The sequence below is a fragment of the Eupeodes corollae genome, chromosome 2 (genome assembly GCF_945859685.1).
Source record: "Eupeodes corollae chromosome 2, idEupCoro1.1, whole genome shotgun sequence".
Taxonomy (NCBI): domain Eukaryota; kingdom Metazoa; phylum Arthropoda; class Insecta; order Diptera; family Syrphidae; genus Eupeodes; species Eupeodes corollae.
The window spans coordinates 125,194,196-125,218,879 of NC_079148.1; the positions used below are offsets into that span (position 1 = coordinate 125,194,196).

The window sequence follows — 24,684 nt, forward strand, 5'->3', positions numbered from 1 at the left end:
GGGCTATTCCGGCCGAAATGCTCGAAAAAGTTACCCAAAATTGGACTTTCCGAATGGACCACCTAAGACGCAGCCGCGGTCAACATTTAAATGAAATTATCTTCAAAAAGTAAATGTCATGGACCAATCTAACGTTTCAAATAAAGAATCGATGAGATTTTGTAAATTGTATGCGTTTTTTTTTTTAAAGTTCTCAAGCTCTTAAAAAATCACCGTTTACTAAGGTATCAGTAAATCCAGAAATGGTTAAATCTTTAGACAACAACTGAAAATTAGCTCTTCTGAAGTCAAGGGTGATATTTATCAATATTAATGATTCTTGATCTAGATTCTAGAACAAGATTACTAATAGCGTCAGAAGAAAATACTAAATCGAGAATTCAATTTTTTTATTTTTAAATTTAGCTTGTTTGCTGTCAATAAGAAGGAAATCCATTCAATGTGTGGTAAATTAAAATCACCTAGAAGTAAAATATTGGTGTCAGTGCAGGAAAACTGATAACAAAGTCAAATGCTAAGAAGAGTTCGCTATAAGTTCAATTGATAATTCAAATGGAAAAGATACAGGAGAAGAGAAATATGTATTTTTACCGCTATGAGAACAACTTCACCTAAATCATTTGCATTACCAACATGACGATCATATCTGTTAACTTCGAACTCTTGGCTGAAAAATTCTCTGTCGGAAAAGCTTGAATTAAGTCAAGTTTCTGTCAAAACGAATACGTCATGTGGAAATTATTGGAAGTTGAAAAAAATGTCAGCAGTCTTACAACAAAGACCCCTTACGTTTTGGTAAAATAAAATAAACACAAACCTTTTCTTTAACTGTAAACCAATATTTTGAAGAGGTTGATTATAAAAAGTTAAGGATTATCAATAACGACCTTGAAAGAAAACAAATATTTGAAGACACGATTTGGAAAACAAATAAAATTTTAGACCCTCTAAATTTTCATCCCACTCTTCTTTATTATTGAGCCATATTTGAAAAAGAAATGTTAAAAAAGAAGGAAATTACTCAATTGGTTTATATCAAAAATTGAATATACAATAATTATATAAATATCAACAAAGTTCACACAATACAAATGTTTTGAAGAAAGTGGTTTTGAATATAAAATAAGTTGCAACTTTCAAATTTCCCCAAATATTCTTTGCTTTTCTATTGCTACTCATTTTACTTGTTATTTTCATAGCAAACAAAAGAACTGAGAAGCGAACCTGAATTTGCGAAAAAACCATGTTAAATAAGTTACAGCACAACTGATGGTTTTTTAAAATACAATAAGTTGTTATAACAAGATTTTAATTGTATCAATTATTTTTAAAATACGGATAGGTCACGTATATACATTTTAAATTAAATGTTTATAATGTTGTTCTTAACATCAAACAGTTTGTATTAATATGTTTTAAAACAACAAACGGATGTGATTATTATTTACTTAAGTATCGTAAAATACACAAAGCAGCATAATGCATGACCAAATTTAAAACAAAAATCTATCATTCGAATGAAAAAAAACATATAAACATAGCCCATAGCCAAATATTTGAACTATAAACTGCAATAAACTTATTTGGAGGTCAATCATTTGGGCACTGCATTTATTTCACATTAATTACTTTAATTAAAATATGTGTTTCCACTTAGGGTCTAAATTGAGTTTGAACTCTAATATATATAGCGTGTTTACATTTTACCTGGGGTCAATGATTTCTGTTTTGTATTTTTGTTCATAACATAATTACTTCAAATGAAATTAAAAAAAAAATACAAACAAACATCTACCGCCTTGCCCACTCATTAATATCAACAAAAGATCTCATTACTTTGCAATTAAATTTGCGAACTAATTCAACACAAATAACTTCATCCCATCAACGCCTTTTTTTAAACAAAAAAAAACATTTTTTATCTCAAACCTACCAAAAAGTATGAGATTTGACCACAAAAGATATCTTTGAAAAAAAAAGATTAAGTTAATTTCGTTTCAAAAAAAAAGATTAATAACAAAAGAAAAATCGCAGTCAGTCAATTTTAAGTGATTCTGAAAACCATGAACTTGATGAAGAGTTGCGTGCCACAATTTCGGACCAAAACAAAAACCGAAAACAAAAGAAAATGCAAAAAAGGCCTCTCCCGAAAACAATGGAGATCTTAATTCACGGTCATTTTAAACGACATCATTAGAAGAAGAAGACGACGACGAAGAAGAAAAAGAAGCTTACCACTTTTGTTTTCAGATGAATCCGAAATTCAATGACTTAGACTTCATAGTAATTTAAATTCATCAAAATATAATTTTATGGTTACTATAAAAGATCTTAACAATTTGAGAAGAAGCATCAAATAAAGTTTTATTATCTTTCAGTCAACACACAGACTCCCAAAAGACTCAAAAATCAAATCAAAATGTTCAAATTTGTAAGTGTTCTTCTTATTTTTTGCAAAATCGCATTTCCAAGGATCGAAACATTGGATTATAATTCTAATTTTTTTTAAACACAGGTGATTCTCTCTGTTCTCTTCGCTGTAGCTGTGGCCCGTCCTGGATACCTCGAATCATCTCCTGTGGTCTACTCATCTCCAATTGTCTATGACCATAGCTATAGCAAATATGGTGGATCGTATATCAAGAGCTTGCCCAGCACCGTGTCGCATCACAGTTCAAGCATCATCCATGATTCAGCACATTTCGTTGAACCAATTATTGCTCCAGTTGTGAAGACCTACGCATCCCACCCCATCGTCAAATCTTATTCTGCTCCTATTGTCAAGTCGTATGCTGCTCCCATCGTCAAGTCTGTCTACAGTCCTTACACCTCATACGCTGCCTCACCAATTCATCACAGCTATTCAGCTCCATCAGCTCATTATGAATACCTCGAGTCTACCCCAGAACACTACTCCTTCCATGATTCAACTCCAGATCACTATTCCTATGGACACTCCTCACCATTCTCGTACGCTTCTTCGTGGTAAGGAAAACGAAATCGCTAACATAGAATAGGAATTTGATTGAATTGTTTGTATAAAGTTATTGAAAAAAATAAATATCGTTAATTAGAAAAATAATGTAAGCTACGCATTTTTTCAAACTTTCTGACTTATTGAACACCTGAATAGTAGCTCAATCAATTAGCCTCTATTCATATGATAATAAATCACAACGAAAAGATGAAGGTAAGAAACTGTTTGTTTTTTAGAAATTCAAAATCAAGTATATGCCTTTACCACGCTTCACTCAACTTCAATTGATTTAATTTATTTTTTAAATCAATGTAATTTATGACCAGAGTTATAATAATTGGAAGTCATTGATTCTTTTATTTTGTAATTCGATAAACCTAAAAATTACTAAAGCATAACGTTGTTTTACAAATTTGACAATCCCAGAGTATTATGTCGATTTTATTGTTGTCTTTGTTGTTTTATTTTGTAACATATTAAATACAAAGTAGTTTTGAGTGCAATTCTCTCTTACTTAACTTGTGTAATTTTCTTACGATATTTAAGAATTGTATCAAAGAAAGATTAAGTCGTTGGGAATTTTGTGCTTCAATGCGATAAGTTCATTAATTTTTATGATGGCAATAAATTAAATAACATAAAACTTAGGTATCCTCAGAATTTGAACCTTTGAAAAATAAAACTACTTGACAGCTTACAGAAATAATTTAAGCCTGTTTTTACATTCCATTAATTTGATTGCCACAATTATTACTCAGGCCTTTTCAATACATCAGAATTTGGCTTCATTAAGTATTATAAAATAAGCTTTAAGATTTGCAAAAATTATGAATTTTCAAGGTTTACTATTTTAAATTGCGATTTATAGGAACTATGTTCATATATGGCAAGCACGGCATTCGTTCGAAATTTTGAACTCGACATTTTAATCAAACATTACGATATAATGGAAGATAAATAAAAAAAAGTGGGTAACCCGATTCCGTCTGTCTGTCTGTCCTCGAGACTACAGCCAAACCATTGTATAGAGTTCCAAAAAAATGTTGACATTTCTCGACGAGAGTAAAGATTTTTCTTCACCCATAGCTCAAGAACCAGTAGAAATATCAACTTCAAATATATTTTGTTATACAGATAAAATGCAGAAAGATATTGAGTGGGTGTTTTTTTTTACTAAAGAAATTTAAAAAAATGTGAAAATTTTGGTTAACCCCAAATATCTCAAAAACTAATAACGTCAGGGACTTGAATTAAATGTTAAATTATGTATTGTAACGTAATTTCAAACAAGCATATTTTTAGCTAAAAAATCCAATTAACGATCTTTGTCTTAATACAAAATACTGAACAAAAACATTTATCACCTCGAATATTTTGCGAACAAAAAATCATTTTATGCCCAAAATAATTTAATTAACGTTTTTGACTTCTGGTAAAATTTTGAGAACAATCGAATTGACAGTTTTATACAAAAAATAAAAAACTAAAAAAAAATTAATGAAAGTTCAAAACATTGAGATATTGGCTTCAAAATAATTTTATCTTATAACAAATATTATTTACAATGTTTGATAAAATTACAAAAAATAAAAACCTAAAAAAAAAAACAATACTAAACTTACTAAAAATTTACTTTCGACACAAATAGCTTTTCAAAAATTAAAAATATTGTCTTCAAACTCTTTATATTTCACAGAAAATATTGTTTTCGATATTCGGTAGTATATTTATAAAAATGGCAGAGTCCGTTTTTTTATTAAAAAAAATTAAATCTACTAAAAATAGTACCCAAAATTTGGTAAAAACTGTTGATCGGTTCTTGATATCTCTCAAATTTATAAAAAATTGTTTTCGACAAAAAATCTATTTAACAAAACTAGATTTTTAAACGAAACTATTTCTTTATATGAAAAATATCGTTGGTAATTTTAATGAATAATTCAACTGACAACTGTTTTTACCCAAAACAAAAACATACAAACTTTGAAACAGGAGAAATCGACAGACGCTATGGGAAGTTATCAGTTATCCCAGCTTTTTTTTTTGCAAAATTTTATATCTCGAAAACAGGTCGACAGTTTTTTACGAAAATCTAGTATAAAATGTTTATTAGTATATATTCTAAATAACTGCATATGAAAAACATTTTTAAACAAAAGTTAAAAAATGTACACATACTTACTTACTTACATAAGGTGGCGCTGTGTGAAATAGGGCCTCACCCAACAAACTTCTCCATTCAGCTCGGTCCCTAGCTAGATGTCTCCAGTTTCGCGCTCCAAGTTGGGTGAGGTCACTTTCCACTTGTGCGCGCTACCTGATCCGCGGTCATCCTCTACTGCCCTGTCCTGTGGGTGTAGATTCGAAGACTTTCCGGGCCGGAGCATTGGTTTCCATGCGCTCTACGTGACCCAGCCATCTTAGTCGTTGGACTTTTACCCTTCTGGCTAAGTCTACGTCGCTGAACAGCCCGTACAGCTCGTCGTTCCATCTTCTCCTCCACTCCCCCTCGATGCATACGGGACCGTAGATCACACGAAGAACTTTTCTCTCGAAGCTACCCAAGGTGCTTTCATCCGCTTTTGTCATAGTCCATGCTTCTGCTCCGTATAGCAGGACCGGGTTGATAAGGGTCTTATATAGCGACACTTTGGTCTCTCAAGAGAGGACTTTACCACTCAATTGCTTTCTTAGTCCAAAGAAACAGCGGTTAGCAAGAGTTATTCTGCGTTTGATCTCAGCGCTGGTGTTGTTTTCTCCTTGTCCTTGACTACCTCAAAGTTAAAAAAATCACATGACAGCGCATCACCTTGTCTAAAACCTTTTTTGACATCGAAAGGTTCTGTTAATTTGTTTCCAACCTTTATGGAGCAGCGTGAATTCCCCATGGGCATCCTGCACAAACGGACGAGTTTGGCAGCGATGCCAAAACTAGACATGGCTCTATACAGCTCGTCCCTGTATATGCTGTCATATGCGGCCTTGAAATCGATGAAAAGATGGTGGGTGTCGATTTGGTGTTCTTGGGTTTTTTTTCCAGAATCTGCCGTAATGTGAATATTTGATCAACTGTGGACTTTCCTGGTCTAAAACCACACTGATAAGGACCTATCAAATTGTTGACGATGGGCTTTAGACGTTCACATATTACGGCAGAGAATATTTTATAGGCGATGTTATGTAGACTGATTCCTCTATAGTTGGTGCAGTTTAGAGGGTCTCCTTTTTTCAGGATCGGGCAAACAATACTGAGGTTCCATTCATCGGGCATGCTTTCTTCCGACCGTATCTTACAGATAATTTGGTGCATGCTCGTAACCAACTTATCTCCACCTGCTTTAAAGAGCTCGGCATTCAAGCCATCCGCTCCAGCGGCTTTATTAGACTTCAGCTTAGATGTGTGCATTCTTTACTTCGTCTAAGTCGGGAGGACGGGATTGTTGGCTTTCGTCGTCTATGTTGAATGTATAATCCTGCCTGAGAGCGGAGATCTCGCAGCGCGGCTTTGCGTGCCTGTTGTTTGTGGCTGCATTTGCCTGCCGACATTCCTCATCATGGTCAATCTGGTTGACGGTAGATTGATCTGGAGAAGTCCAAGTTCCTTTGTGGATGTTGAGGTGTGGAAAACGCGTACTGGCTACCATGACGTTTCGCCCCGCAGCAAAAGTGTAAAAAGTGGAAGTGTTGTCGTGCAGGTTGTTCTTCCCGATTTTCCACCAAAGATGTCTTCCCTTCCTAGCTTGGCATTAAAATCGCCCAGGAATATCTTAATATCGTAGCTAGGGCACTGTTCATATGTTTTGTCTAGGAGCTCGAAGAACATATCTTTACTGTTGTGGGCTTTCTCTTCTGTGGGAGCGTGCGCGCATATCAGGCTAATAATGCGGAATTTAGCCTTGATGCGTATGGTCATGAGGCGCTCATTGATGCACCTATAGCTCAAGACTTATTGCCTAAGTCTGGCTCCAATGACGAATCCGCATCCAAATAAGCGCTGTTGATTTTCGTGGTAGGAGTCACCATAGTAAATATCGCAGTTTTTCATCCTCTTTTTGCCCCGCCCATTACATCGTGTTTCCTGAACGGCGGTGATATCTGCTTTATAGCGGTCTAGGGTCTCCGCTAATTCTTTGGCCGCACTTGGTCTGTTAAAAAACCTAACAGTCCACGTGCATATCCGAAGTTCGTTGTCCTTTATTCGTTTGCGTTGGTTTTCAACAGTAAATCCGTCCGTATACGAGGCTTGTTGGTGCTTCGCAACTATGAAAGCTTTTACGTGGCCAGGAAATCAGCCCGACGCAAAACTCCCAACATGGAGGGCCAGATCCTAAGTATAACTCCAAGTATGGGGAGACGGATAAAACCGCTCCGAATAACCGAATAAGTCGAAGAAGCCCTATAAGGTGTTCACTAAGTACTTCAACCTTACTGAAACTGCAGACGCCACCGTTCTATCTCGGGAATTCCTCCACTGTCATCCGGATCAGGAGAGATGACTTAGTGGAAACACCTCTCCCCACCTCTCTCGTTTGCTGGCCCCAACAACTTTCCACTGGGGTTGGAAACCAATCTCCAGTTGAGGTTGGTTTTGTACACATGTACACATACAAAATTAATTAAAAAAAATGCTGTAATGATTTTAAAAAAAAAAGTTTTGGAAAATTATGTTTTTTGAGAAATCCAATGTCATTTAAATTTTTGGGACAAACTTTTTTTCCAAAAAATGTTAGTAAATCATAAATTACATGTCCTATTTTTAAATAGACCAATAGACCTTTTTGGGTACAGGAGCAGGTTCGTGTGATCCTTTTTATTTATCCGTGAAAACCAAAAATTTGACGATTTTCAAGCTTCTGCGTTGTTGTGAAGTAGTTCATAATTTAAAAATCAGTCATTTTTGGATTTCTAGATCTCAGGATCTATTTGTGTTGTAAAGTTTAGAATTTAATGAAGTATATTTCTACAACTAGCTCAATAAAAATTAAAAAATTAAACTTTATCTACAATGTACATCATTCCTTAAAATGATTTTTAATTCGACTTCAAACTTATTTTTAAACATATATTAAATACCGACGATTGATAGTCACTCGATTTGTGTATTTACTGATACTTATTTCATTTCGTTTGTACAATTTTTATCAGTAAGTCAGCCACTGTCCACAGGCAGGACGACAGTCCTGTGCTTACCAACGATCATAAAATTTAATTTTAGGAAGAAAATAAACAGTAACTCCTTGCGTTCGCTCACAAGCTGAGAATTTTCTCAGTGCAGTTCTTAGCTGTGCCTTTTCTAATAATTTAAGAATTGATCAGTACCATTCATCATCGAACTGTACTGATTTCTCTAACTTGCTCAACAGGAGCCACCAGGTGCAAAATTGTAGACCAGCATAAAGTATCCATACATCTAAACGGAAGTCAGTTTGACTCCCTGATCACAAATACAGCATTAAAGTCGCAAAAGGGTAACCCCACCTAAAATATCTCATGGCAAGCGACCATAAATTGAATTGGTGAATTTTTTTCTGAAGCCAATTCAAATTTGTAGTAAACTCTAAAAAATTTAAAGTTATTATACAAAATATGAAGCTTTTTCAAAATATCTTGTATTATTATCTGCTAAAGGCAATATCTTTGAAAGTTCTTAAGATATGGCAGTGGACAGATTAATTAAAAATAATTTTCAATTTAAATCTAATTATTTTAATTCATATCTTCTCTCAATGTAAGCCAGCAGTAAATATCTACTTAAAACATCTTATACGTTCTTTGTTTCAAATCAATTAATTATTGTGGATTTCAAAAATCTTTCATATATGTATTTTGTCATCCAAAAAAGTTTGCAAGTACGCAAGTTGTACCTCGTACCTGATGGTCTTATTTAATTAATTATACGCCAAACAAACATTCAAACTATAAACCAAAAATCAATTAATTTAAACTTACAAAAGAATGCAACTATTCAAATTACAAAGAATTGCATCAATCTATTGAATGTGTTTTGTAGGTCAATACATACTCGAATATTATCCTCAATTAAATAAAGATATTTTTCTTTAATCTCTTTAAAGCACCCAAATCAAATTGAATTGAAATGTATATGAAAATGCAGAAGGAAATTGAATAAAGCGATTATAGCACACCTGGGCCAACCAATTCAAAACATCATCGCACGAGATATAAAAATAACAACAATGTACTTACCTACGCCCTGCATCGCACGTTTTGAATCTCAACTTTTCACGGTCACCATAAAAATCACAAAAGAAAACCACGAAATCAACTCCTCGCATACAATCTATACCGGACATAATACACTCTGTTAACCAAGTACATTGCCGGTAGCTGAAGCCTACAGAAAACAAAAACAACAAAAAGAGTTAAAAACAAGTATTAAGTCATTATAAAGTTACTTATTGCAATTACCTATACCCGCAATAGAGTTAATATTATTTTTATATTTAATTTTTACGAGTTGTGATTGTGACGCAAGAAATTGGACCATATGTGTGTTTATGTGCGGCGGCCGGCGCCGCCATCCACCGCCACCGCCTCTGCTGTGCACTTGCGGACAATACTCGTATCAATAGTGAATCAGAGTAAGAGCCCCTTCGAGCTCAGTTGGTACAAGTAAAGCTTATAGCATTTCCTTGAGTTGAAAGCAAAAGTAAATTTTTTGACACTGAAAGACTTGAGTATAAAAGCTAAGCACCTCCGTGGTAAAAAACATTAGCAACCCATTTGTTCTTCTGTCAACACAGACCTCCTTAAACAAAACCCAAAAATCCTTTCAAAATGTTCAAGTTGGTAAGTTTTGAATAAATCCAAATATGCCATAGGACTATATTTTTAATTTGCATTTTTCTATCAACAGGTGGTGTTGTCTGCTCTTCTCGCTGTAGCTGCTGCCCGTCCAGGACTCTACCATGAAGCTAGCCCATTGGTTTACTCGGCTCCATCCATTGTGCAAGAACACTCACTTGCCAAGGTAGGCGCCATCGTCAAGAGTATCCCAACAGCTGTTTCCCACCAGAGCTCCACTGTTGTCCACAATTCAGCTCATGTTGTCCAACCAATTGTTGCTCCAGTTGTAAAGACCTATGCTGCTGCTCCAATCCATAGTGCTCCATTGGTTCACTCTTCATATGCTTCTTTGGCCGCTCCAGCTCACATCAGCTACGCTGCTGCATCGCCTCTTGCAATCCATTCAGCACCAATTTCTTTGCATTCGGCTCCATCAGCTTATGCTTATGGCCATGGTTGGTAAATTGCTTGATATTTTCGACGAAACGAAACGGGCAGTTGGACAGTTAAATTTATTTATTTGTTAAAACGAAACGAACGGCGATAATTTAGAAAAATTTAAATGTACATACATAAATAAACAATTATAAATGAAACGAAAATTAAATGTGTGTTTTGTCTTGATCTTAGGTATGCAGAAAAATTGCAGCAATTCAAAAACTTCAAGTTTTAACAACACACGAATAAATCATTTTAAAAAGTAATTTTCTGCTTAAATGACGAGTAAGCAAATGCAAACCAAAATTAATCTCAAACTGTCAAGGTGTAGAAATAGCCTGCTGTCGAGCCCAATCGCCTCGTGTGATTGGGGTCGTCTAAGTCATTTCAAACTGTTTGGATTTCGAAATAGTTTAAATATCCAAATGATTGGGACTAGTCCAATCTTATGAATGACTAAAATTGTTCAAGAAGAATTTTCTGTTTAAAGTTGTATTGCATTTGACTGATATTGAAAATGGTACTTGTTGGAAATATTTCATTAAAAAGTTTCCAAATCGAACCAACTGTTTTTATGGTTGTCTAAATTATTATGTAATATGCAACTAAAATTAAAAAATAGGTTTATATACAATTCCTTTTATCTTCAGTGTGAACGAAGTCTACATTTTGAAATTTTTCTAACAACTGACAAACAGTTCACAAAAGCGAAAGACTTTTGATTGCATTAGGACATACTTTTAAATGACTTTGTAAATAATTAAGATCATTTTAATAAGGTTTGTTTGACGTTTCTTAAAGATAGAACCGTTTCTAAGATGTAAGTTTATTTGTACTGACTTTTTTTACTAACTGTAAATTTCAAACCGAATAAGCACTACACAAAAGGTTTCCAAAAATTTGGACATATCGAATTTTCTTTTGTTTTATGCCACTGGATTTTTGAAGATTCAAAACATTTTGCAGATTTTACTACAGAATTATACTAGTCTGAGAAAGATAAGGGCTTAAAACTAGAACTTGTGACTAGAATTGAAGGAAAATTTAGTCTTGTACAAACTAAAATTAAAATTTGTTATAGCATTAAAAAAATAGTAATAAAAACAGAAAATTCCTCGAATTAAAAAATGTTAAAAAACTCAACTACGAAGTGTAATAAAAATTCTTTAAAATATTTTTTCACAAATATTTTGACGATTCTTTCATGCAAGACATAGATTATGAATGTTAGAATTAAGGTTTATCGCATTTCATGATTTTTTATAAACAAAAATTAACAACATTCTGGTTTTGAAAAATTAAATTATTTACATTTCTGTAGCACAAGATTTTGTGTGTTTTAAAAAATGTCAACGATACGAAATTTGAACATCAAGATAAACATTTTGTATCCAAAATAAATGTGTTGGATGTGTATTGGTTTATCAATATTCATTTAAGTGCCAATATTTTTCTCTGTACTCAAAAACAAATTTAGAGAAGGAAACATTATTGTCCAGAATGCAAACGTAAAATATTTTTGGTTTGTTTTTTAAAGACTTTAATAATATCTTCTTGAAAAAATCTAGGATTTTCCAACTAGAGGTGTCATTTGAAAATCTATATCAATTTTATTAAAAGGTTTAAGGAACAGAGTTGTTCAAAATAATAATATATTCATGAAAAAAAACAAACCTTTTTGGGTCTAACTGCGGAAGAAAAGACAAGGCGTCCTCAAAAATTCTCACCCCAGTCATACAAAAAAAGTAGAAAGGCGGAGGCAGTAGTATCATGATGTGAGGGGTTGCTTTTTAACTTCCTATCGGAAGTTATTGTAATCGGTCCGATTTGTCAAATTCAAAATTTTGACATTTCGCGACATTTCGAGGTCCCTAGGGATATAATAAAGGATTTTTGTGGACATGTCTGTACGTGCGTCGTCTATAGCACAAGAACCAATAGAAATATCGACTTCAAATAAATTTTGTAATACAGATAATAAAGCAGAAAGATGCAGAAAGGATTCTCAAAAAAATTGATTGAGTGGTTTTTTTACCATTGTTATTTAAAAAAGGGGAACATTTTGGCTAACCCAAAATATCTCACGAACCAATAAAGCTAGAGAATTGAATTCAATTTTCTAAAAAGAAGCTGGGATACGACCCACACTGATAACTTCCCATCTCGGCTGTCTATTTGTCTTGATTAAAAGTTTGTAGTACAGGTTTAAAAAGTTGTTACTTGAATTATTCCTCAAAAAATTTAAATTTCCGACAATATTTTTCATATAAGGAAATAGTTTAGTTTGAAAATCTAGTTTTGTTAAAAAGACTTTTAGTCGAACAATTTTTTTTACCAATTTTAGTAGCATTTCTTAAATTTTTACAAATTGAATGAATGAAATTAGTTTGAGAGATATCAAGAACCGAACATCAATTTTTACCAATTTTCGTATTATTTTTTGAAGATTTTTTTTTATGAAAAAGCGGACTGTTGGATTTTTATAAAAAAAACTACTTAATATCGAAAACAAAACAATATTTTTTGTAAAATAAAAAGAGCTTTTTAGATCATAAGAAAACTTTGACCAAGTTTGAGTATTGTTTTTTTTTAGGTTTTTATTTTTTACAACAAAACTGTCAATTTTATTTTTCTCAAAATTTTACTGAATAATGAAAACAATATTTCTTATAAAAGAAAATTAGCTGGAAGCCTCAATCTCAAATTTTAAAAAAAGATATTTGAGTCGAAAATCAATTTTTACCAACTTTTTTAAAATTTTGTTTAGGTTTTTAGTTTTTTTTGTAAGATAACTGTCAATATTATATTTATATATTTTATTTTATTTAAAATACTTTTATTTTTTTAAAAATATTGTTTTTCACATTCAGTTAAATTTTGAAAAAAATTGAATAGACGGTTTTTATTATAAAAAAGAGGCTGGGATGCGACCCACACTGATAACTTCCCATCCCGTCTGTCGATTTGTCTTGCTTAAAAGTTTGTCTATATGTACTAGTATCGATTTTACCAAATTTGCGTACTATTTTTTATAGATTTTATTTTTTATGAAAAAACGTACTGTTGGGTTTTTATATAAAAATCACCGAATATTGAAAACAATATTTTCTGTAAAATAAAATAAGTTTGAAGCCAATATTTTGAATTTTTGAAAAGCTATTTGAGTCGAAAGTAAATTTTTACCAAGTTTTAGTATTGTTTTTTTAGAGTTTTATTTTTTGTAAAAAAAACCGTCAATTCGATTTTCTTCAAAATTCTATCGAATGTTGAAAACAATATTTTCTATAAGATAAACTTAGTTTGAAGCCAATATTTTATAGATTTGAAAAGATATTTGAGTCGAAAATCAATTTTTACCAACTTTTGTTAAATTTTTTTTAGGTATTTAATTTTTTGTACAAAAACTATCAATTCGATATTTTCAAAATTTTACTAAATGTTAACAACAATATTTTTTGAAAGATAAAAGTAGTAAAAAGCCAATATCTATAATTTTTGAAAAGATATTTGAGTCGAAAATCAATTTTTACCAGCTTTTATAATTTTTTTTAAGGTTTTTATTTTTTGTAAAAAAACTGTCAATTCGATTTTTCTCAACATCTTTCAGAATGCTTAAAACAATATTTCTTATAAGATAACTAAGTTTGAAGTCTAACTTTCAAGTTTTTGAAAAGATATTTGAATCCATATTCAATTTTTACCAACTTTTGTTAATTTTTGTTCGGTTTTTAATTTTTTATAAAAAAAACTGTCAATTCTCGATTTTGTTCAAAATTTTACTGAATGTTGACAACAAGATTTTTTGAAAGATAAAAGTAAATTAAAGCCAATATCTCAAAGTTTTGAAAAGATATTTGAGTCGGAAATTAATTTTTACCAATTTTTATTAATTTTTTTTTTAGGTTTTTATTTTTTGTAAAAAAAACTGTCAATTCGATTATCATTATTATTCGAAAATTTTATTGAATGTTGAAAACAATATTTCTTATAAGATAAAATAAGTATGAAGCCTAAATTTCAAGTTTTTGAAAAGATGTTTGAATCGATATTTAATTTTTACGAACTTTGAGTAATGTTTTTTTTAGATTTTTATTTTTTATAAAAAAAACTATCAATTCAATTTTTCTCAAAATTTTATCAGATTTTTAAAACATTATTCTCCGTTGCTCAAAATTGTTTTGGAGATGAAATCATGTGTTAGTCGTTAAATTTAGAAGGTGACAAATTTTTTTTTTTCATTTTTTTTGATTTAGAAAAAAAAACCGTTACATAGATTTTTTTCAAAAAATATATTTCTTCGAGATCACGTTACAGTCTATTATATAAAATTTAATTCAAGTCTCTAGCGTTTTTGGTTCGTAAGATATTAAGGGTTAACCAAAATTTTCGCCTTTTTTTAAACCGCTATGGTAAAAAAAATCACCCACGCAATTTTCTTGAGAGCCCTTTCTGCATCTTTCTGCCTTATTATCTGTATAACAAAATTTATTTGAAGTCGATATCTCTTCTGATTCTTGAGCTATGGACGACGAAAAAAACGTCGCGAACGTACGGACGTACGAACGTACGTACACACGCACGCACCGACATCTTTCTAAAAATCTTTTTTTTCGACTCTAGGGACCTTGAAACGTCGAGAAATGTCAAAATTTTCAATTTGACTAATCGGACCCATTACAATAACTTCCTATGGGAAGTTAAAAATAAAAACCAAAAAAAAAACATTACTCAAAATTGCTAAAAATAGATTTTCGACTTAAATATCTTTGCCAAAATTTGAGATTATGGCTTCAAACTAATTTTATTTTATAAAAAATATTGTTGTCGTTAATAATTTGTGAAAAATGGAAATAACAGTTTAAACAAAAAAAAAACATAAACATACAAAAAACAATACTAACTTATTAAACATTTACTTTTGACCCAAATATCTTTTCAAAACTTAAAAATAATGGTTCTTAACTTATTTTATCCCACAGAAAATATTGTTCTAGACATTCAGTAAACTTTTTCTAAAAATCCAGCAGTCAGTTTTTTTTTATAAAAAATTAAAATCTACAAAACATAGTACACAAATTTTGTACAAATTGATGTTAGGTTCTCGATATCTCGTGAACAATAGAAAAAAATTGGCTTCAAATTAATTTCATTTATTCAGTTTGTATTTGTTTATATAAGAATTAAATAATTGGTAAAAATTGGTTTTCGACTCAAAATCTCATTTACAAAAATGGATTTTAAAATCAACCTTATTAAGTTGAATAATGCAAAATGTTTTAAACTTTTTATAACAATTGAACTGATATTTTTTTAACAAAACACGTAAACCTACAAATCTTTGAAGGTTAAATCGACAGACTGGATGTGAAGTTATCAGTTTGGGCCGCATCCCAGCCTCTTTTCTTTGTTTAGCTTTGTACCGATTTTCCACACTAATGACAATAATAACTAATGAAACATATAGTGATATTTTGAAAGAGGTAATGCTTCCCTATGCTGAGAACAATACGCCACTAAGATAGAATTTTTACATTTCTAGCAAGATACCGATTTAGCCTCTTTAAAATTGGTGAGCGCTTAGATTCGTGATCATCGAATTTCTGAGGTCCCCTGGCGTACTCTGTTCTCTTATCTCAACCACATTGAGAATTTATTTGTAGATCTGAAAAATATTTTAGCCACCATGGTTTTCAACAATAAACACTAACTTGTTCTTGAAATACATGAGCGATTAGGGCACGTTGATGACAAAATCTTGTTGCGTCCGTCGTACAAAAATATCAAAACATTTTTTGCTTTAAAACAGACTGCTAATTATTAATTATTAATTTGACCAATCTTAGTTTCAAAATAACTTTAATTTTGTTTTGAACACTCCAAACGCAAAAGAAGAACAAATTTAGTAAAACATAAATTATTTTAGGAAATTGTTTAAAAACTAATAACATGCCGCTTTTCGTTCGTATTGTTTTCTAATATGTTTTTCAAATTTTCCATTCCATTTTGAACTGCTGAAGTATGTCATTATAGATGGAAAACGATATCTGACAAACGAGCAACACAGTTAAGGTGCTTATGACAACTAAAAAGTGTTTAGGATTCACACTAATTTTTTTACCATTTTTTTATTACTTTTTTAACATTCAAAACGCTGATGAAAATGTTAAATGATGACGATCAAAAGGGACAACTGCCTAGTTTTCTATTTAAAATGAAAACTCTTTTTGGAAAATAATTTATTTTGTTTTTAAATTTACTTTATGCGTACATTCAAGACCATTTCAGTTCTTAAAAGCTTCCGGAATCAGTATCTTCCTTATATGTCTTTACACAAGAATAAACTTATGGTAGTCAAAAATTGTATGTCCTGTATACTAATTGCTTGTAGAAGATCAATCTTTTTAATTGTCAATAAAAACTCAGATCCGGAAAAAAGTATCAACTTATAAAAATTGTAAAAAAAAAAGAACAATGAACCACCTATGTACTTATGTGTATCCATAACAATACAAATTCAATCAAAACGTCAGCCAAAAATAAATCAAATTTCAACCATTTAATCCGATTAAAAAATATAACTCCGGCTTAGACACTACCTTACCTATAGAACAAAATAACAGGTAGGAATTTTGGAATTACCAATAATCAAGGCAAGGCGTTAGAAAAAGTCTCAACAGGTTTTGGGTGATCAAGTTCAATTGCTTGCTTCGCTAATTAGAACTGTATTATTCAAATCAAACTGTGAACCGTACTCAAATAAACTTCATCAAAACAACTCAATGACTAAGCATAAGAAAGGAATCCATTTATTTTTATATTTTTAATTAAGTATGAAAAGATAGATACGAGCCGGCACTGTAAAGTAAGTGAAGTTTTTGCCTTGTTTAGGTTTTCCAGCGTCAGACATCAGAGCTCCAGAGTGAGTGCGAGGAAAATAAACAACACGCAAGTTGTGTATGAAGGTCGTGGTCGTAGATCAGTGCGTCTCGGTCTGAGTATATACTCGAGCAAGCTATAGTAATTGCTTATTGTATTTTCCATGACATTCTAAAACCACAAGTATTGAAAGTGGGGAGAAAAAGAAAAACACAGGTGGGTATTGCACGTTGTCGTTGCCGTCATCGTCCACCCAGGTGGGTTGATCCAATTTTTTATTTCTTTCAGTGAACTCACAACTTTCTGGTATAAAACGAACGAAGCCTCTCGGAACTAAACCATACGCTCCAAGTTCCCTGTTCAAGTAACACAGACTCACGAGAACTATAACTAAAATTTTCAAAATGTTCAAGTTTGTAAGTACTCCTATATGAGTATATCTTATAAGTTCTAGAATTGTATACTCTTGTAAAGACGTTTTTCTAAAATTAAATTCTGTTCTTCTTTTTTAAAAAGGTGGTGTTTTTTGCTCTTCTCGCCATTGCTGCCGCCGGACACTTAGGTTTGGGCTCTGAATTGGTTTACTCTGCTGGTTTGCCATCAAGCGGATACGAATATACTCACACCATTCAGGCCCCAGACTATACCAACCATGTTTCTGTCAGTGCTCCATTGAACGGAATTGCCAGGGCACATCTTTCACCTTTGGTCCAGACCCTTTACCATGCTCCTCTTGGTTACCAAGCTTGGTAAGTAACACAATGAATGAAGACTGACCGGATGGCTAGAGATTGGACTGAGAATTGTTTATTCAGGGATACTTTGTGTGTTGTGATAAAATAATAAAATGAATGATAATGAAAAAAACCTTTAGCTTGTCTTTTTTATGGAATGAAAACAGGCTTAAAATTCTTTTAAACACCAACACCTTATTTTGGTATTCTTTTAAGTGTAAAAGTTTTGAAATAAGAAAACGAACAAAAATATGCCTGGGTTTACAGGCCTGTTGTCTTAAAAGATCTTACAAAGGATTTCCATTTGAAACGATTTTCACTCATTAAGTTTGAGATATGCACTCAAGTGTTTAGATATTTGTAAAAAATTAAAAAAAAACAGGGTTTTCCATTTGCGGCTTCAAAAGTATACGTAAATAAAACACATATTAAATATTTGTTTTCAAGATATTTCTTTTTTATTATAAAGTTTAAACGTTGACATTATGTGTGAATCATCATTTAAATGACCACCATGCGAATGGTTGCAGGCATCTCTTTTATGCATCTCTTGATGAATGTTGGCTCTAAAGTGCTCAAGAGCTAAAGGTTTATAAAAATGGTCTTCCGCGTAGCTCCAAGAGTCCAACGGGTTCAAATCGAATAATCTTGCTAGCCAGCTGTTGTCGACCACGACGAGAAATTACGCCGCCTGGAAATGTCTCTTGCAATAAAGCTATATTCGCTCAAGTTGTGTGGCATGTGAAACCGTCTTGCTGAAATCACATATTCTCCAAGTCGTATACTTCAATAATAGACAAAAAACTGTAGGTTTCCATATGATCATAATACTCCGCACTAACAGTGACAGTCGTTCCCTCGTAGTTTTCGATGAAGTATGGTCCAACCACACCTCCGGACCAAAGAGCACACCAAACAGTAACTTTTTATGGATTTAATGGCCTCTATTCAATTACTTCAGGATTCTCAGAACCGGAAATACGACAAATTTGTTTATTGACATACACTACGAATGAGAAATGTGCTTAGTCGCTGAAGAAAATTTTGTTCAAAACATTGCCGTCCATCACCTGTTGTTAAACAGATGGCTTCAGTTGTTGTGTAAGCTGGACTTTATATCTATAAATTTGTCGATCTAAAAGCGAAAAACTCCATAATATGCCGTAAGAGAGTTCTAATTCCTGAGAAAGACGAGAAATCGACATATTCGGCCGCAATACTTTCACTTACAGCAGCGAAATTTTCAGGGGAACGAGCGAAAAGATGATGCACAGGCTGTAACCAATCCATTGTCTTCAAATTTTTTCTCAATTTTGCCAATTGCTTGCGTAGTTGGACGATTATGTAAACCGTAATCTCCGCTTAAAGCACGATAGGTGGCTGTGGCACAATCACCACTTTAGTAGTAGATTTTCACAATTTATTTGCATTGTGCGATTGTTAAGCGATCCATTTTCGTAAATTTCAAACTATGAAACTAAAACACAAAATTGGTTTAAAAACATAGTGTGAAAGATGTCGAATTCCAGCCCTATACTTTTGATTGTTCAAAATACTAAAGCGGCCCATAGAAACCACGCTTGTGCGCACACGACCGCCACCCACGACCAAATCCTACAAATATTAGTTTTGAAAGAGAACCCAAAGAAGAAAGATCAGAACGAGTGATGTTGAAGCTTGAAGCTTTTATTGAAGTAACGTGACACGCACCTCCACAACAACTATTCATATGGAACTGAACAGTCAATGTGTGCGCTCATCCTCATACACATCACACCTATCGAGAGTCTGACACAGAAAAATTAAAAAGATTTGATTTTACTCGCTGCGTGTCTCACACCGAAAATTGGTGTCTGCTCCAGCGCACATTTATGCACACCGACAAAAGTGTGAACACAAGCGTTGTGTCTATGGGCCGCTTAGGGAATTTTAAACTGAGAGTGTGAATTTGTTAAATTTAATTTAGTCAATTTAAAAATAAAAAAAATACTTTGCATTGAATTTGTATTTCCAACCGTAGTTGTTTTTTATTCTTTAAAACTATGGCTCGCTAACAAATTCTCAATCGGGTTGAGTTTAGGGGATTGCTTTGACCTTAGTACCTTAAAAAATCGATGATCGCAAATCCAAGCACTCACCAATTTAGAAAAGTGCTTGCTCGTACCTTGCTAAAAATGGTATATCTAAGTGGCGTGTTGTCCTCAACATAGAGAAGCGTTTGCCTATTATAAAGAAGAGCGGTCCAACACTAAACCAAGAACCCCATACTACCTTGCTTGACCGCTTTTTTTTTTGTATGACGTTGCTGAAACTCTTTTATTTTATGTTGCATTACTACATGTTGCAAAACATCGTGTGAGTTGTCAAACTAATTCCCTACTATTTTGAACAGCTGTCTACTTTATGTCAAGGTCTTAAATGAGGTTATGTTTAATTAACCTTCTTCATTTAAACACTCTTTTAAGGTAAACATATCTACGTGCAGTTATTCAGGTACTACTATTATACATTATTTTGTTTTATTATACAAAAGATTCATGTATACTTAATTACATCTTAAGTTGACCCAATTATGCAATAGCGTTTTATTTACAACAATAAAAATGATACAAATCCATCTCAAAGTGATCACACCCGAAAAGCTGAACTAACCAACACACGTTCGGGATCATAAAACTTTTCTTGCCCTCAGAGCAATTGCTTATGAATTACAATTTTTCCATTAAATTCAAGTGAAGTCGAAATTGAAAGCTTTGCTTTCCCTTACAAATACAGTACAGACTGCAGGCATCATTAATGAGATTTTCGGTGTAGACCCTTTCGCTTGGACCGACGACGACCAACGCCGGCTGTCGACCATCGCACCGATGGTGTTTCTGTTGCCATCGTAATCGCCATTCCAGATAATTGACTGATAGTGTCATTATTACTAGCATTTTTCAAAATAACAGAAACAAAATAGTTTTATTGCGACGTGGGCAGCCAGCCTCAGCCTCACGTCTGCTGCATGCCGCTACCATGGTCGGAGCCGGCAGCCTGCCACAAATGAATCTACTAATACCATATTGCCACAGTGTTTTATTTTAACGATTAAATCGCTGCACATGCAACGAAATAAAATAAATTTTATTGTTCGCTTGTTCCACATCTGTGGTCACGAGGTATTTTTGTCCTAATGTGATGGCCAAGAGTATATAATCCCACTTCGAACTGAATTTGGCCTAAACGTGCTCACGGCTCGTCTATTAAGGTGGGACTACATAGGATCTGGGACAATTCATTTCCGGGATTTTCTATGGAATGCTTTTGACGAAATGGTTAGCATGTTTCAAAGGTGCTTTGTGGAATTCCACCTCCAATAAGGTCGTTAGTAAAAGAGAAAAAAAATATTTTATTTAAACTAAACTAACCAAACACCGTTATTTTAACCACAAAATATATATTTGTTTGAAAATCAACGACATACGAACGCAAGGTCCTATTCACATTAAGAGCAGGATATTTTGTGTTTTTATGTTAATAGAAAACTCTGTACCGCCAACTCACCACCATCATCAGCATCAACATCTTTGTCGAGGTTAAAGGTCATTTCAGCTACAAATTTGAATTCAACTACTGCATGTCGTGTACTGTTTGTCCCATGTCAGGCGTGCATTTGGTCAAATTCCTTGATGAGATTTCATAATTCGATTATGCAGCATGTGCGCTAAGCTAACACGAATATTGAACACCGCTACCACCACCACAACAGGGGACCTTACTAGCATCACGCCGCTGCTGGTTATACCGTTAACCCAGCAGGTCTATATGACATTAGACAGAAATACAGTTTTTGTTTTTTTTTCTTTTTTTGGCTGAGAGTCATTTTTGTCGACTCCAAAGTCCGCACGCTGAAACTGACGGCAGCTGGGATTTCTCAATTATTTTCAATGGGACAGGTATCAAGCGAGGCTTCAAAGGTTTGAGTCTTTACGACCATATTTCCCACCGAACCCCCTTTTGGTCGATTTTCACATCACCTCTATTGTTATTATTATTATTTCCATAAAAGCTGCAATTCATTTGGTCTACTAATGCATACCCTATACTATAACTGATAGACTGAATTGGGTACGCTATGCTGGCGCTGCTGTTACTCGTATATGCAACATGATTTGCATGGGACTTTTAAGTTTAGTATAATACCTAGTTATGCTGATTGTTGCCATTCCGCGCCTTCAGATAGGTGTTACCGCCAGATATACGGTAGCTTTGGGTGTCTGACTTTATGGTAAATTAAATGGGAGTGATTGGTATGTACAATGTACATATATAAGAGTACATAGGTTACTCTATAGTGTGGGGCAATTTGCACGGTAAATTGTTTGCTATAAGGCAATAACAGGGTATTGTCTGATTTTTTGATTTCTGATGCTGGAAAATAAGTTGGTTTTTAGGTTAATAGCTTGAGAAGAAACAAATTTGTTAAGATTTTAAACTTCCTGTATGAGATAAACTGTTTTTATATCTTATTATTAATTGTGTACCTTATCTGTAAGTGTAAGTCCCCTGAGAGTTTGATAAGAGTCAGAGTTTTTGGTGCCCTATAAGAAAATAAGTATTTCAAGCCACAAATATTTTTTCTTGCTCAACATTGTTTAAACTTGCGAAATATAGGAACTATGTGTCAAGTATGGTTTGCATTCTTAAAAATATCTAGATTTAAATTAAACGTGACATTACTGTGGTAGAGAAGTCGAAAAATGTGTGTCCCCCGATTCGGTCCGTCTTTCTGTCTATCTGTCATGGCCCTACAGCCCAAACCATTGGGTCGATTGACTTAAAATTTTGAAATTAAGGTTTTGATCGTTGAGCGTTTTTCTATTTTTTTGAGACTAAAAATAGCAGTAGTCCTTATATAAATGTTTTCGTCTAAAATTGAAATTTCGAATTTTCTCGAAAACAAACTGATAGTTTTTTCTTAAATTTTTGTTAATTTTTAACTTCCCATAGGAAATTATTGTAATGGATCCGATTTTTCGAATTGGAAATTTTGATATTTCTTGACGTTCAAGGTCCCTAGAGTCGAAATAAAAGATTTTTAGAAAAATGTCTGTGAGTGCGTGTGTACGTACCTTCGCCACATTTTTTGTTTTCGTTTAAAGCTCAAGAACCAGAAGAGATATCGATTTCAAATAAATTTTGTTATACGGATAATAATGCAAAAAGATGCAGAAAGGGCTCTTAAGAAAATTGCGTGGGTGGTTTTTTTACCCTAGCAGTTTGAAAAAAAGGTGAAAATTTTGGCTTATTCCTAATATCTTACTAACCAAAAACGCTAGAGACTTCAATTAAATTTTATATAATAAATTGTAACGTGATATCAAAGAACTATATTTTTTGAAAAAAAAAATCCAATTAACGGTTTTTTTTATAAATCAAAAAAACTGAAAAAAAAAACAATTTGTCACCTCCAAAATTTTACGACTGAAATATGATTTCATCTCTAAAACAATTTTGTGCAAAGAAGAATAATGTTTTTGACATCTGATAAAAGTTTGAGAAAAATCGAATTGACAGTTTTTTTTTATAAAAAATAAAAATCTAAAAAAAACATTACTCAAAGTTCTTAAGAACTGAATATCGATTCAAATATCTTTTCAAAAACTTGAAATTTAGGCTTCAAGATTATTTTATCTTATAAGAAATATCGTTTTCAACATTCTGAAAAATGTTGAGAAAAATCGAATTGACAGTTTTTTTACAAAAAATAAAAACCTAAAAAAAATACATAAAAGTTGGTAAAAATTGATTTTCGACTCAAATATCTTTTCATAACTTTGAGATATTGGCTTTAATTTAATTTTGTCTTTCAAAAAATATTGTTGTCAACATTCAGTAAAATTTAAAAAAATCGAATTGACAGTTTTTTTACAAAAACTTAAAAACCGAAAAAAAAATAATAAAAGTTGGTAAAAATTGATTTTCGACTCAAATATCTTTTCAAAACTTTGAAATATTGGCTTCAAACTAATTTTATCTTATAAGAAATATTATTTTCAACATTCGGTAAAATTTTGAGAAAAATCGAATTGACGGTTTTTTTTACAAAAAATTAAAAACCTAAACAAAATTTAACAATAGTTGGTAAAAATTGATTACCGACTCAAAAATTTGAAATATTGGCTTCAAACTACTTTTATCTTATAAGAAATATTGTTTTCAACATTCGATAAAATTTTGAAAAAAATCGAATTGACAGTTTTTTTTTACAAAAAATAAAACTCTTAAAAAAAACATAACTACTTGGTAAAAATTTACTTTCGACTCAAATAGGTTTTCAAGAATTAAAAATATTGGCTTTACACTTATTTTATTTCACAGAAAATATTGTTTTTGTTGTGATCTCTTGTGATCACACAAATTATTCTGTTCAAAAGAGAAAATAAATTATTAATAAATGCAATATATTTTATTCACGTGTTTTATTGCGTCTAGCTGGTACAAAGGTACAGATTAAAAAGACAGACTAATAAGTAAGAAGTAAGAATGAATGAAAAGTAATATAAATGTCAAAATATTGACAATATGTAATAATTATGGCGTTGCCAACAGTTTTCAATATTAATTAATTTTTATATAAAAATCCAACAGTCCGTTTTTTCATAAAAAATAAAATCTACGCAAATTTGGTAAAAATTGATACGAGTACATATAGACAAACTTTTAAGCAAGAAAAATCGAAAGACGGGATGGGAAGTTATCAGTGTAGGTCGCATCCCAGCCTCTTTTTTTTAAATATTGTTGTCAACAATTAGTGACATTTTGAGAAAAATCGAATTGACAGTTTTTTGAGAAAGAATAAATACTTAC

At 32.3% G+C, this 24,684-nt stretch overlaps 2 protein-coding genes and 1 long non-coding RNA gene across 3 annotated transcripts; all 3 read left to right on the forward strand.

Moving 5' to 3' along the window:
* Positions 1-2,352: 2,352 nt before the first annotated feature.
* On the forward strand, positions 2,353-3,092 carry LOC129947370 (uncharacterized). The gene is made up of 2 exons (XM_056057907.1): positions 2,353-2,431; positions 2,516-3,092. The coding sequence occupies exons 1-2, from the start codon at positions 2,420-2,422 to the stop codon at positions 2,987-2,989; spliced, it is 486 nt and encodes a 161-aa protein (XP_055913882.1). The 5' UTR covers positions 2,353-2,419; the 3' UTR covers positions 2,990-3,092.
* A 6,538-nt stretch (positions 3,093-9,630) lies between these two features.
* LOC129947373 (cuticle protein LPCP-23-like) lies at positions 9,631-10,391 on the forward strand. The gene is made up of 2 exons (XM_056057910.1): positions 9,631-9,787; positions 9,855-10,391. The coding sequence occupies exons 1-2, from the start codon at positions 9,776-9,778 to the stop codon at positions 10,245-10,247; spliced, it is 405 nt and encodes a 134-aa protein (XP_055913885.1). The 5' UTR covers positions 9,631-9,775; the 3' UTR covers positions 10,248-10,391.
* A 6,904-nt stretch (positions 10,392-17,295) lies between these two features.
* On the forward strand, positions 17,296-17,971 carry LOC129947380 (uncharacterized). The gene is made up of 3 exons (XR_008781706.1): positions 17,296-17,314; positions 17,387-17,514; positions 17,615-17,971. It is a non-coding gene; the product is annotated as an uncharacterized LOC129947380 (long non-coding RNA).
* The last annotated feature ends 6,713 nt before the right edge of the window (positions 17,972-24,684 follow it).